The 13,539-nt window shown below is 44.7% G+C and overlaps 1 protein-coding gene across 3 annotated transcripts in view; it reads left to right on the forward strand.

The window, feature by feature from the left end:
• The first annotated feature begins 2,933 nt into the window (after positions 1–2,933).
• Positions 2,934–13,539, forward strand: part of LOC128345187 (zinc finger RNA-binding protein-like) — a 61,767-nt gene continuing 51,161 nt past the window's right edge. For 2 of the 3 annotated variants that reach the window (XM_053296757.1, XM_053296758.1), the window contains exon 1: positions 2,934–3,192. In XM_053296757.1, coding sequence (XP_053152732.1) covers positions 3,134–3,192 — 59 coding nt within the window. In that variant the 5' untranslated portion in view covers positions 2,934–3,133. Of the gene's footprint in view, positions 3,193–4,040; positions 4,227–13,539 lie in introns of all 3 variants that reach the window. The other variant, XM_053296759.1, reaches the window with a different exon arrangement.

The following is a 13,539-nucleotide window of genomic DNA, read 5'->3' on the forward strand; positions in this document are numbered from 1 at the left end:
GGTGGCAGCACAAGCTGGAGGCCTTCTCTAACAATTGTTATATAGGCCAGCACCAGTGTTCCCTGTAACAAGGATTTCCAGATATTGTTGACTACAGCTCCCAGAATTCCCAGCTGCAATGGCCTTTGACCAAGGATTCTGGGAATTGTAGTCAACAACATCTGAGAATCCCTGTTACAGGGAACACTGGCCAGCACTTGGAAACAGTTTAACTGTCAATCAGGGGATCAGCAACCTTTCAGAAGTGGTGTGCCATCCCTGCTGAGGGATGCAGACTCAAGGTACACCTCTGAGGCCTGTGCACACAAGCCTGGAAGAAGTGGCTGTGGCAGTTGCTGCTGCTCCCACTGTGGGAAGAGAGGAAGAAGGATTGCTGGTCCTTTCCCCTCAGCTCCTGTGCTGCACTTTTCCTCCGCCTTCTTTGCCTCCACCGCCAATCAGCTCTAATTCTTGGACAGCAGTAACAGCAGCGGCAGCAGCATCAAAACGCCCACCCTGTCACCAAGAGGAAACAAGAAGGGAGGACAGAGCAGAGCAGAGGCTCAGTGTCATACCTGTTGCTGCTACAGGGGGAGTCTGTTGCTGCTGTTGGGGCATTAGATCACATCTGTGATAAAGGCAAAAAGGTATGGACTAGCTGATGTGAGTGCTATTCAAAATCCAGTGCAGTGGTATAGCACTGCAGGGATGGGAAGAGTCATAGTCCCTGTACGTTTTTTCTTTCAGGGTCTCTGCAGGGATGCTGTTTTCCAAAGCACAGTTTGGTCAGCTTTTCAGCTGTTGTATTTAAATTCCATAACCAGCCTGAGACCTTGGGTTAGGGCGGTATAAAAATGCACTAAATAAATAAATTTACACCTGTAATTTGTTTAACCCAATAATTAATATAACAGTCACTTAATTCTCCTGTATTTCACCAAGAAAATCACATGGAATGTGATCGCTAGGAGTTGACACCGACCTGACACAGCACAATCTTTCCTTTTCCTTTAATCTTCTGTACACTGAACAGGATATTTAAAGTACACCCATTGAAATAATAGTACTTACATTTTAGTGTAACCCTATTCATGTCTGCTCAGAAATAAGTCTCAATAAATTTAATGGGGCTTACTGCCAAGTAAATGGGTATAAGAGAGGAGAGGAGAGGAGAGCTGGTCTTGTGGTAGCAAGCATGACTCGTCCCCATAGCTAAGCAGGGTCTGCCCTGGTTGCATCTGAATGGGAGACTTGATGTGTGAGCACTGCAAGATATTCCCCTCAGGGGATGAAGCCACTCTGGGAAGAGCAGAAGGTTTCAAGTTCCCTCCCTGGCTTCTCCAAGATAGGGCTGAGAGAGATTCCTGCCCGCAACCTTGGAGAAGCTGCCAGTCTGTGAAGACAATACTGAGCTAGATAGACCAATGGTCTGACTCAGTATATGGCAGTTTCCTATGTTCCTATGATTGCATAGCCTTGACTTCTTGTAACAGAAGTCAAAATTATTGCAGCTGTCTAAGTGGGGTGTGTGGACATGGGGGTGTGACCATTGGGATGCATGTGGCTATGGGGCATGGCTGTCGGGGACTTGGGGTGGGCATGGCCATGGGATTGTCATGGCCATGACCACCCTGAACTTCTGAATTTGTGATAACACCACTGTCAAAATTATTTCATAAGTTGCCAAAGGTTGCTGATCTCTCCTATAAATGGTTATGTGCTCCATTAAATATATGTTTTTGCATCAAATCAGGTATTTGCCTTTTTGTTTTTATGATGTTTATTTATCAAAAATATTTACATACTGCTTTTCAGCCAATAAAGTTCACAAAATGATTTACCAAGCAACATGTATATTTAACTGCTTATCATCATGTAGTTTTGACATAAACAAGAACCAATCAATTGCAAGTAATCAGTTTGATTACTTAGGTGACTTAATAGTTCAATGAATTTAACTGATCACATTAATGACATTATTAACTGAACATTATTTATGCAGTATTTAAAGTAAACTAAGCACTGCATAGAGAACTGAGGGTTAAATTATTTGCAATGGACCTTGGTCTCCATACTACATGAGAACCTGAAGGAACTAATGAGATGTGAAAGCTTGTAGAAAATCCAGTTCTTTCCCCTACTCCAACTAATGAGATGCAGAATTTATTTCAAATGTAAATTCTGAAACTATAATTTCATTTAAAACAATAAATAAAAATGGGAGGGGGAAAAACACCAGATTATTAAAATATGAATATTTCACTTTTCAGCAAAAAAGTCTCAAAATTGTTTACATTAGCAAGCATAAGCAATCATGTTTAGCAAGCATAAGTGTAGTAAAATGGAACATGGTTCCCTGCCCCCAAAAGGCTCAATCATTTTTTAAATCGACATAAAGAAGACAATATATGTATTTTAAATTAAATAAGAGCTAAGCTTTTATTGCACTTTCCCCTGTATGTGTTTGTTATCATTGCACTTTGGGTTGGCAATTTTTAATGGTGCAAAAGCTGCAAATTATTGGAAAAGAAGGCAAGGAATAGGAGAACAACAGTAAGAGATTAAAAAATATACGTATTTTAAAATGCACGTTTTTTAGCTTTGAGAACTACCTTGAGACCTCTAGTTACAGGCGACATGTAAATAGGTTAAATAAATAATGGGGAGCAGCTTCCATTTTAAACCGGAAGTCGCACATACAGACTGCCTGGTTGAGGAGCGTGCCTCTTCTCTCCGATACAGAAAAACAAACAGCATTACACTTATTTAAACATCGTAAGAGAAAGTCACGGAATTCCCTACAAATTCAGTTGTGGTTTTTTAAGGCGCCCTTTCCAGCAAAGAAAAAACAACCATAGAGAGCTCCCTAACCTGTCTGAGTCTCATAAGAGCGGCTTTCCATTTATTCCCCTCCACAGGAAGTTTAGCTGGCTTTGTCTCTCTATGGTTTTGGTCTCGCGTGACCAGACCAGGGGAAGCTGTTGGGGGGAGCGTCTCTCTATACTCGTTGGGTTTCACGTGACCCAGGCCGGTGGGTCCTATGGCGGGGTGAGAGCATGCGCGTGCCGGGCGGCGCGAGCTGTGCGTCTTCTGTTTCCCGGCCACCCCTGCGCGGAATCCGCTATCTTCCCGGCCGACCGCTGAAGACGCCAAGATGGCGGCTAGTAACTACTACGGGTTTGCGACCGGTGCTGTTGCTGGACCCCAGTACAGGTATGTAAGAGGGAAGACGTTCCTCTGGCCTGGTTGAGAGTCCCCCCCGTTGCTGTCCTTTAAATGGGGAAGGATACAGGGGTATCAGTAGGGCACCCATTATTCGTCTCGCCGCCCTTTAACAACAGCCCCGCGAGGTAGGCCGGTTTGGAGGCGATGATCTCCTTCCTGGCGAATAGTAGTGCGTTCGGCCGGCCTCGTGTTGGGGCAACTCGCTCTTCCACCCCTGTTAACTGAGGAAGGAGGCGCATAGGAAACTACCACCAACTGAGTCCGACTGTTAGGTCAGCATTGTCTACACTACCTGGCAGTGGCTCTCCAAGGTTTCAGGCGGGAGTCTTTCCTAGCCCGACCTGGAGATCCTGCCAGGGATGGAACCTGGGACTTTCTGCATGCAACTCAGAGTCTTTTCCACTGAGCTTGGGGCTTTTTCTCCTAAATGAAAACATGCAGCAGCCACCTGCTGTCAGACCCTTGTTCCATCTAGCACAGCATTGTCTGCACTGTCTAGCGGTGGCTGTTCAAAGTTTCAGGCAGAAGTCTTTCCCAGCCCTACCTGGCGATGCTGTAAGGGATTGAACCTGGGACCTTCTGCATGCAAAGCAGGGGCTTTACCACTGAGGGGCTATACCGTTGAGGTTTCACTGTAGCATGTTGAGGAGGTTCCTTGGCCCCCAAGAGGGTTGAGGAAACTAGCTCTGCTTTCCCTTCTAACTGAGCAAAGAGGTACCTTTTCAAGTGGGGATTTTTTAATATCCAGTCAGAGGGAAAGTAACTGTCCCTATCCAGCCCCAGCACAGCATCTCTCCTGTGGTTGTTGCTAATGTCTCCCTTGTGTTCTGTTTCAGATTATGAGCCCTTTTGCTATAGGAAACCTTTTAACTGGTTTTCTATGTAAAATGTGCTGAGAATGCTTTAAAAAGGGTTTATATTAAATATTGAACAGGAAAAATAAGGAACATGGCAGTAGTCAGTATTCAAGTGTCAAGGGCTTCTGAAACAACAGTTTAAATGTACCTTTGGAGTAACAGAAGGTAGGCAGTTATATGAACTTGTCTTTTTCTTTTTAAAGCAGTTGTATACATTAATCTGAGTTGCAAAATATCCCCATATCTTCCCTGTTTTAATTGCATTACCAAAATTATTGCTGGTGCTTCTGACATATTCCATGTCTGCAATACTAGTATTCTGGTACTGAGACTATTTCAAGCGTGTCAAAGAACTATATGGCAGTCGTGCAAGATAGGTGTGCATGTTGATCGTGGTCTGTCTGTACTGCCATAGATGGCACTGCTCCTCTGCTGTCACAGAGACTGAAGGTCTCCAGGAAGGAGGGCATCAGTCTGAGGAAGAGGGGTATGCTCCCTTAGATGGGACCCCTTGCTTGGATGATGCACTCATATCCTCTCGCACAGAGGATACTCCTCTGGGGGTTGGAGGCCTACTATTAGTGGGTGATTTGATCATTGGGGGCATAGAGAAATGGGTTTGTGACTCATGTGTAGACTGCACGGTGACTTGCCTGCCTGTTGCAAAAGTTGCAGATGTCACACAGCATCTAGATTGGCTGTTAGGCAGTGCTGGGGAGGAGTCAGCTGTCATGGTGCACATTGGCACCAATGATGTTGGAAAATGTAATCTGGAAGTCCTGGAAGCCAAATTTAGGCTACTAGGTAGCATATTGAAGTCCAGGATCCTCAGGGTAGTGTTCTCTGAAGTCCTACCTGGTTCACGTGCAGGGACAGTGAGACAGGTGGAGCTGAGGAGTCTCAGTGCATGGATAAGACACATTGGTGGAGCCAGGAGGAGAGGTTTAGATTTGTTAGGCACTGGGATACATTTTGGGGCAAGACGAACCTGTACACAAGAGATGGGCTCTACTTGAACCAAGATGGAACCGCACTGCTATCACATAAAATCATAAAGGTCGCAGAGCAGCTTTTAAAATGGGGGATTGCTGACAGGAACTGGGTGGTATCTGGTTCAGCAAGCAAGATCCCCTAAGGTGCATGGGTGCAAAAGTTTTGGATAAACCAGAAAGGGACAGAGTAGGACCAGGAGTAGAGCAGACAGAAACACATGGCAGCTGGTCAAATGACAGTAAGGGAGTTAGCACATACCAATGCCAGGTGTGTATAGGTGTTCATATAGCAATGCCAGAATCCTCCAAGCCAAGATGGGAGAGCTGGAGTGCGTGATTGATAATGAAAACATAGATATAGTGGGCATAACGGAAACCTGGTGGAATGGTGAGAACCAAAGGGGGAACTGGTTATTCCTGGATACAAACTATGGGAAGGACAGGGAGGGAAGGATTGGGAGTGGAGTAGCACTGTATACTAAAGGGGATAGAGTCCAACAAACTAGAAAACCCAGGAGGACCAGAGTTCTCCACAGAATCATGGGTGACAATATGAGGATTGGAAGGAAATGTGTTACTAGGGATGTACTATTGTCCTCGGGATCAAAACACTGAGATTTGGAGTTGGAGAAGCAAATCAGAGAGGTGTCAAAGAGAGACAGAGCTGTAATAATGGGTGACTTGAATTACCCTCACATAGACTAGGCAAATTCATGCTTGGCTACTGACAAGAAAGGCCAAATTTCTAGACATGCTAAATGACTGTGCCTCAGAACTGTTGGTTGTGGAAACAACCAGAGAGAAGGCAGCCTTGGACCTAATCCTGAGCAGTGCCCAGGATTTGGTGTGAGATGTCAGAGTTGTAGAACCATTGGGGAATACTGACCATAGTGTGATCCAATTCAGCTTATATGTGGGTGGAGCACTGCCAAGGAAGTCCAACACGGATGCATTGGACTTCAGAAGAGGAAACTTCTAAAAAATGAGGGGACTGGTAAAAAGAAAGATGAAGGGGGAAGTCAGGAGGGTCAGATCACTCCAGAAAGCATGGAACATATTCAAAACCATAATCTTATTTTATTTATTTAATTCAATTTCTATACCACCCTTCCAAAAATAGCTCAGGGTGGTTTACACAGAGAAATAACAAATAAATAAGATGGCTTCCTGTCCCCTAAAAAGAAACATGATAGACACCAGCAGTAGTCACTGGAGGTAGAAGCTTAGTTGGAATGTATACCAAGAAGGAGGAAAGGTACTACCAAGTTCAGGAGGCACACCAGCATGGCTAACAAATAGAGTCAGGGAAGCTATAAAAGGGAAGAATACTTGCTTCAGAAAATGGACGTCCTGCCCAACTGAAGATAACAGAAAGGAACATAAACTCTGGCCAAAGAAATGCAAGGAGACAATAAGGGATGCAAAAAAAGAGTGAGGAGTATATAGCTAGAAGTGTCAAGGGGGATAACAAAAAGTTCTTTAAATGTCTCAGAAGCAGAAAACCTGCCAGGGAGGTGGTTGGACCCTTAGATGATGAGGGCATGAAAGGGATTATTGAGGAGGAGAAGGAGATTGCAGAGACGCTTTGCATCTGTCTTCACAGTGGAGGATACTGACCATATAACCGCTCCAGAACTGAACTTTTCATGCTTAAAGGCTGAAGAAATGGCACAGTTTGAGGTGATGAGGGCTACACGGCTTTTCTACACTGTTTTGAAAAACTAAAAATTAACAAATCGCCACGGCCTTTTGGAATCCACCCAAGGGTTCTGAAGGAACTCAAATGTGAAATTGCTGGTCTCCCAGCAAAAATATGTAACTTATCCCTACAATCAGGCTCTGTACTGGAGAACTGGAAAGTAGCCAATGTAACTCCCATCTTCAAAAAGGGGTCCAGGAGGGATTTGGGAAATTACAGGCCAGTCAGCTTAACTTCTGTGCCAGGTAAATTGATGGAACACATACTTAAAAGACAAAAGTGTTAAACTTATAGAAGAAAAGGCCTTGCTGAAGGAGAATCAGGATGGCTTCTGCAAGGACAAGTCTTGCCTCACTAACCTTTTGGAGTTCTTTGAGTGTCAGCAGGCATGTGGATAAAGGTGATCCAGTTGACATAGTATACTTGGACTTCCAAAAAGCTGTTGACAGAGTTCCCCATCAAAAGCTCTTGAGCAAACTTAACAGTCATGGGATAAAGGGGACAGGTTCATGTGTGGATGAACACAGGTTCATGTGTGGACACAGGGAAGGAATAGATGGACAGTTTCCACAATGGAGGGAAGTAAGAAGTAGTGTCCTCAGGGATCTGTACTGGGACTGGTGCTTTTTAATTTATTCATAAAGGATCTAGAAGCAGTGAAGTGGCCAAATTTGCAGATGACACTAAATTATTCAGGGTAGTGAAATCCAAAGCACATTGTGAGGAACGCCAAAAGGATCTCTCCAAACTGAGGGAGTGGGTAACAAAATGGCAAATATGATTCAGTGTAAGCAAGTGTAAAGTGATGCATATTAGGGCAAAAAACCCCAACCTTACATATACGCTGATGGAGTCTGAGCTGACTTACCTGGTGACTGACCAGGACAGAGATCTTGGGGTCATGGTGGACAGCTTGTTGAAAGTGTTGACTCAGTGCATGGCAGCTGTTAAAAAAAAAAAAGGCAAATTCCATGCTATGGATCGTTAGGAAGGCAACTGAAAATAAAACTGCTAATATTATAATGCCCTTATACAAATTTATAGTGCAGCCACATCTAGAGCACTGTGTACAATTCTGGTCACCGTATCTTACAGAGGACATTGTAGATCTGGAAAAGGTGTAGAAGAGGACAACCAAGATGATCAGGGGCCTGGAGCACCTTCCTTATTACTATTTTTACTATTATTATTATTATTATTATTATTATTATTAATTCGATTTCTATACCACCCCTCCAAAAATGGCTCAGGGCGGTCCACACAGAGAAACAACAAACAAACAAGATGGCTCCCTGTCCCCAAAGGGCTCACATTCTAAAAAGAAACACAAGATAGACACCAGCAACAGTCACTGGAGTTACTGTGCTGGGGCTGGATAGGGCCAGTTACTCTCCCCCTGCTAAATAAAGAGAATCGCCACGTTAAAAAGGTCCCTCTTTGCCCACTTAGCAGGGGATGAGGCTAGGCTACAGCATCTGGGGCTTTTTAGTTTGGAAAAGAGGCAACTATGGAGAGGCATGATAGAATGGAGTAGAGAGAGTGGACAGATAAATATTTCTCTCTCTCTCACAACAGTAGAACCAGGGGGCATCCCATGAAACTGAAGGCTGGGAAATGTAGGACCGGCAAAAGGAAGTACTTTTCCACACAGCACATAATTAATCTATGGAATTCTCTGCCACAGGATGTGGTGATGGCCACCAGCTTGAATGGCTTTAAAAGGGATTTAGACAAATTCAAGGAGGACAGGTCTATCAATGGCTTCTAGTCTGGTGCCTGTAGGCCATCTCCAGCCTCAGAGGCAAGATGCTGCTAAATCCCAGTTGCCGGGGAGCAACAGCAAGAGAGAGGGGACATGCCCTCACTTCTATGGGCTTCCTGGAGGCTTCTGGTGGGCCACTGTGTGAAACAGAATGCTGGACTAAATAGACTTTGGGCCTGATCCAGCAGGGCTGATCTTATGGGCAGCAGCTGGGCTGAGAGGGTACCCAAGCCAGCCTAGATATAACCCCTTTCAAGATGTTATGAGAGGTTGTGAATGTTAGTTCAGTAATTTGTATAACAGCCTGGTGAGTTAGGCTGGTGTTGTCATTATCACTCTCTGCATTGTAACTATCTGTAATTACACAGATAATTATCTATATAGCAGAAAGTGTGCACAGTGGTTTGATGTGGAGGCAAGTATGCTGTCTTAAGAGTGCATAGCAAGCTTGCTGAGAACCATTGTCACAACAACCTGGTGAGGTAAGCCTTTGTTAGTATTTTTGTGTTGCAAGTTGTGTGTATGGAATATATAGAGCAGGGGTCTGCAATCTTTTTGACATGGCATGCCAAGTCTAGAGGTGATGCCCAGCTGTTGCCAGGGCCACTCCTCATCCTGATGTCAAGGGCAGAGGCAGTCTGCCTCCTTCCTGTGTTCCTCCTCAGTCTCTCCTGGCTGACCTGCAGCCCTTTCGCTAGCTGGGAGGCTTGCCTTTTGAGCAAAAGAGAAAACAAGCCTCCCAGCTAGTGAACAAGCCGGCTGGGAGACACCGAGGAAGTGCATAGGAAAGAGGCAGAGTGGCCTCCCACAGGCCAACCCCGGGAGTAGGGCTGCTCTGATTCATTCCTACATGCTTCTGCAGCGTATCTCCACACTAGCCAGCAACTGGAATGCCATGCAGAATTCCTTCACGTGCCACTCTGGGCATGCGTGTCAGGGGTTACCGACCCCCTGCTATAGAGTGTGTTCCAGAGAACTTTGCACATGCCACTGTGTTGTCTCCACAATGATCTTGCAAGGTAGATTTGTGTTAATGACACCCCACCCCTGGCTGGTTATTACAGATGAGATGGTGAGGGTGTGGGATGAAACAGAGAGCAAGTTATAAACAGGTAGACCTCTCTCTGTATTTGTGGTGGTTCCGTTCTCCACTATTACTGCGGATAGCAAAACGGTGAATACAGAGTCATTAATTCTATGGGATCGCGGGGGTTAGGTTCCTGGAGGCCTGAAAATCTTGTAGAAAACAGTGAAAAATGGTTAAAGGGGGGGGGTGCCCTACCCTGCTCCATAGGCCTCCAGCAATGGCCCCAGAAGTGATGGCCACTAGCTTGGATGGTTTTAAAAGGGGCTTAGACAAACTCATGGAGGACAGGTCGATCAATGGCTACTACTCTGGCGGCTGTGGGCCACCTCGAGCCTCTGAGGCAGGATGCCTCTAAACACCAGTTGCAGGGAAGCAACAGCAGGAAAGAGGGGACATGCCCTCACCTCTTGCCTGTGGGTTTCCCAGAGGCCTCTGGTGGGCCACTGTGTGAAACAGGATGCTGGACTAAATAGGCCTTGGGCCTGATCAAGCAGGGCTGTTCTTAAGTCCAAATTCTTCCCTTTTTTTTAAAAGGAAAAAATGCCGTTGTTTTTTTAACTAAACGAGCCACAAATGGCTTGGTTTGAGGAAAATGGTGGCCGGAAATGACCTCTGATATAATTTCTGGCCACCCCCAACCCTCGGCTACGTGGATTTAACCCCCTTTTCACATTCCCCCCCCCGCACGTTTGCCAAGGTTGGGTGTCAATTCCCTGACCGCAAATATGCTAAACTGTGGATATTGGATCTGTGGGTAATGAGGTTGCCCTGTATAACTCGTTTCAAGTGTTTGCAGAGCTTGGCAGGTATTAATTCAGCCATCCTTACAACAACCTTGTGAAGGAGGCATCTCATTATCACTTCTTTTGCAATGGGGCAGATGAGACTGAGAGAAGAGAGAATCCTATATAAATTATATTTCAAGTGGTCAGAGAATCGTCCTCATGACAGCCCTGTGATTTAGGCTCATGTCATTATCATCTTTCCATCCTTGGTATTGCAGACAGCATGGGTCTTGGTTGAAATGGAGCTTGTCATCATAAGTAGCCCCACTCAGAGAGCTTGGCAGGTAGGATCTCAAGCTTCCCTAAAAGACCCTGATGAAGGAGGCCTACTGGTAATATAATTCTCATCTCCCATTTTTGTGGGGCTAAGACAGAAAGAACCAACTGCTGCTTAGCTGCTACCTGAAGAATTATAGGCAAAAGTGAGATTTGAACTGGGGTCTTTCTGGCTTGTATGCCCCTGCTAACTGAGCAAATGGGCACCTTTTTAAAGTGGTGGTTCTCTTTATTTAGCAGGGGGAGAGCAACTGGCCCTATCCATCCCCAGCACAGCATCCCCCAGTGTCTGTTGCTGGTGTCTATCTTATGTTTCTTTCTTTTTTTTAAGATCAAGTCCTTTGTGGACAGGGATCTATATACCTATCTATTTAAACCGCTTTGGGAACTTTTGTTGAAAAGCAGTATATAAATATTCTTTGTATTCACATGGTATTTAAAATAAGTTTTAAATATATGCATCTTGGCCCGAGTCAGTTTGTAAACTTAGCATTTATATGGCACTTTAATCCAAACGGTTTGCGTATGTTATTTTGTAGTAGTTCTTGCAACAGCCCTCTATGGTTGACCAGTATCATTCTTGCCCTTATATTGCAGTCGAGTGATTGAGAGAGAAAGGGGCTTGCCTCAGGTGATCTGGCAAGTACGTGGCCGAGGTGCAATCTGAAGCCGCGAGTTCTAGCCTTAGAGCTTGTGCTCACAGCTGCTCTGCTAAGAATATTCCTACATATTCTACAGGCCTTGACAGATTTTGTTTGGATTTAGGAGTCAGCCAGTGAACACTTGGCAAAATTGCTAATGAGCATTTGTAATGCTCATGAAAACATGAAAATTTGTAATGAGCATTATGAGGGGGAAGCGGGTAAATAGTTTTCTCTTTATCCCTTTTACCAGTAACATACTTGGAAAAGAAACAGAGCTGCCTGGGGCAAATAAAGGTCTTATTAAGTAACTGTGCCTCTGCATATCCTAGTCTAGGTGCCATGGTTAAATTTCTAGCTGTCATGGAATTTGTCAAGCCCTTTTACAAGCATTCCCATAAAATGATTTCTTCATAAACATTTGAATTTGTTTGTATATAACATCTAAACCGCATTCAGTGTGCATACCCTTTTTCCTAATCAGACATTCCAGTTCAGATATTTGCAGCTCCTAGGAAAACATTTGAAATATACAATTAATATGGGGTTTATTTTTTAGTTTTGTTTACTTGAATGTATAAGTTAAACATCTGAGATCAGATCATAGTCTATTTAGGGCATCAGACATTTTTCTGCAACACTTCCAATTCATAATTTTCTGGAGGATGCACATAACTGGCCCTACACAATGCTCATTTCTGCTAGCAGCTGCATGCCCCAAACCAAAATCATAAGTCACGTTGGAAGTGGGGAACTCATTCTCAGATTTCAAAGTCTTGTTATCCTGTTGCAATATGTCTACTGTATCTGTAGTTTACATTGTTAGAATCACAGAATGAGAGACTTGGAAGGGACCTTGGGGGTCTTCTAATCCAGCCCATTGCTCTGTGCAGGAATCTGTTACTGGGGCCCTGATAGATGGATATTTGTTAACCTCTAGTGAAGGAGAGCCCACCACTATACAAGGCAGGCTGTTCTACTCTCTTATGTTTAATACATTCTTCCTGATGTCTAGCCTAATTCTGATTTCTTGTAACTTCGAACTATTGGTTCTAGTCCTACCCTCAAGAGCAACAGAGAACTCCTCGTTATGTGTGACAGCCCTTCAGATCTTTGAAGACAGCTGTTTGATTCCCCTTAGACTTCTCTTCTTCAGCTCCTTCAACCATTCCTTCCTCATAGGACTTGGTTTCCAGACCTATCACCATCTTTGCTGCTGCCCTTCTGAATCATTCCAGTTTATCAATGCCTTTCTTAAAATGCATTGCCCAGGATTAGATACTGGATTTCAACTGAGGTCTGGCGAACACAGAACAGAATGGAACCATCACTTCCCGTGATCTGGACACTGTGCTTCTTTTAATGTTGCCCCAAGTTGTCTTAGCTTTCTTAGCAGCTGCATCATATATTCCACTTGCCCATGAAGGTCCCTTGCACATGTACTCCCCCGCATTTGATTTTCCTTGCTCACATGCAGGGCTTTACATTTGTCTGTGTTGAGCTTCATCTTGTTGATTTTGGCCTAATATTTGAACCTTTCCAAATTGGATTAAATGTTGGTTCTGTTACCTAAGGCTGTTGTTGAACTACAACTCCCATCACCCCCAGCCACAGTTTACTATAGCTGGGGATGATGGGCATCATAGTTCAACAGCTGGAGTGTCAAAGTTTGCTTATCCCTTTTCTCCTGAGTAAGAGATCCTCATTTGGTATTATACTGCACATGCCCGAGACAGGACTGGACCACGTGATTGCTTTGTGGGCATTACTGCCTCCTAGCCCAATTCCAGTTCTGTCTCGCTCGGGACAGGTCGTATGGGAGAGAGCTCTTCTGAACAAAGTTTGTGGCATCTTTATTCTAAACTATTTCTGTCCTTTGGCAGGCATTGGAGGCTTTATTGTTCGAAGATACTCCCTCTTAATTCGGGGAGCACTTCGCTCCATTCTTCTATCCGTCTTCTGTCCTCTCTTTCCCGCTACCTATCATTATAGTGTGCAAGGGCAAGAAGGGGGTCAGCCTCCACATTTTCGGCACCAAAACGTTTTCCTTCTACCAAAACACCTTCTTTATTTCAATTTGACTCAATTGGCTCGCCTAAAAGGTTTTCTTTTTGTTTTGCTCCCTTTTGCTCGGCGTCTCCCCATGGAGCCCGCCCACGCAGACAAGATCCTACAGGGGTGTCTCTCTGAATCATCGCAGCTGCCGCAGTCCCTGGGCAGCGCGAGCTCCAAGGTA

Source organism: Hemicordylus capensis, chromosome 2 (assembly GCF_027244095.1).
Source record: "Hemicordylus capensis ecotype Gifberg chromosome 2, rHemCap1.1.pri, whole genome shotgun sequence".
Taxonomy (NCBI): Eukaryota; Metazoa; Chordata; class Lepidosauria; order Squamata; family Cordylidae; genus Hemicordylus; species Hemicordylus capensis.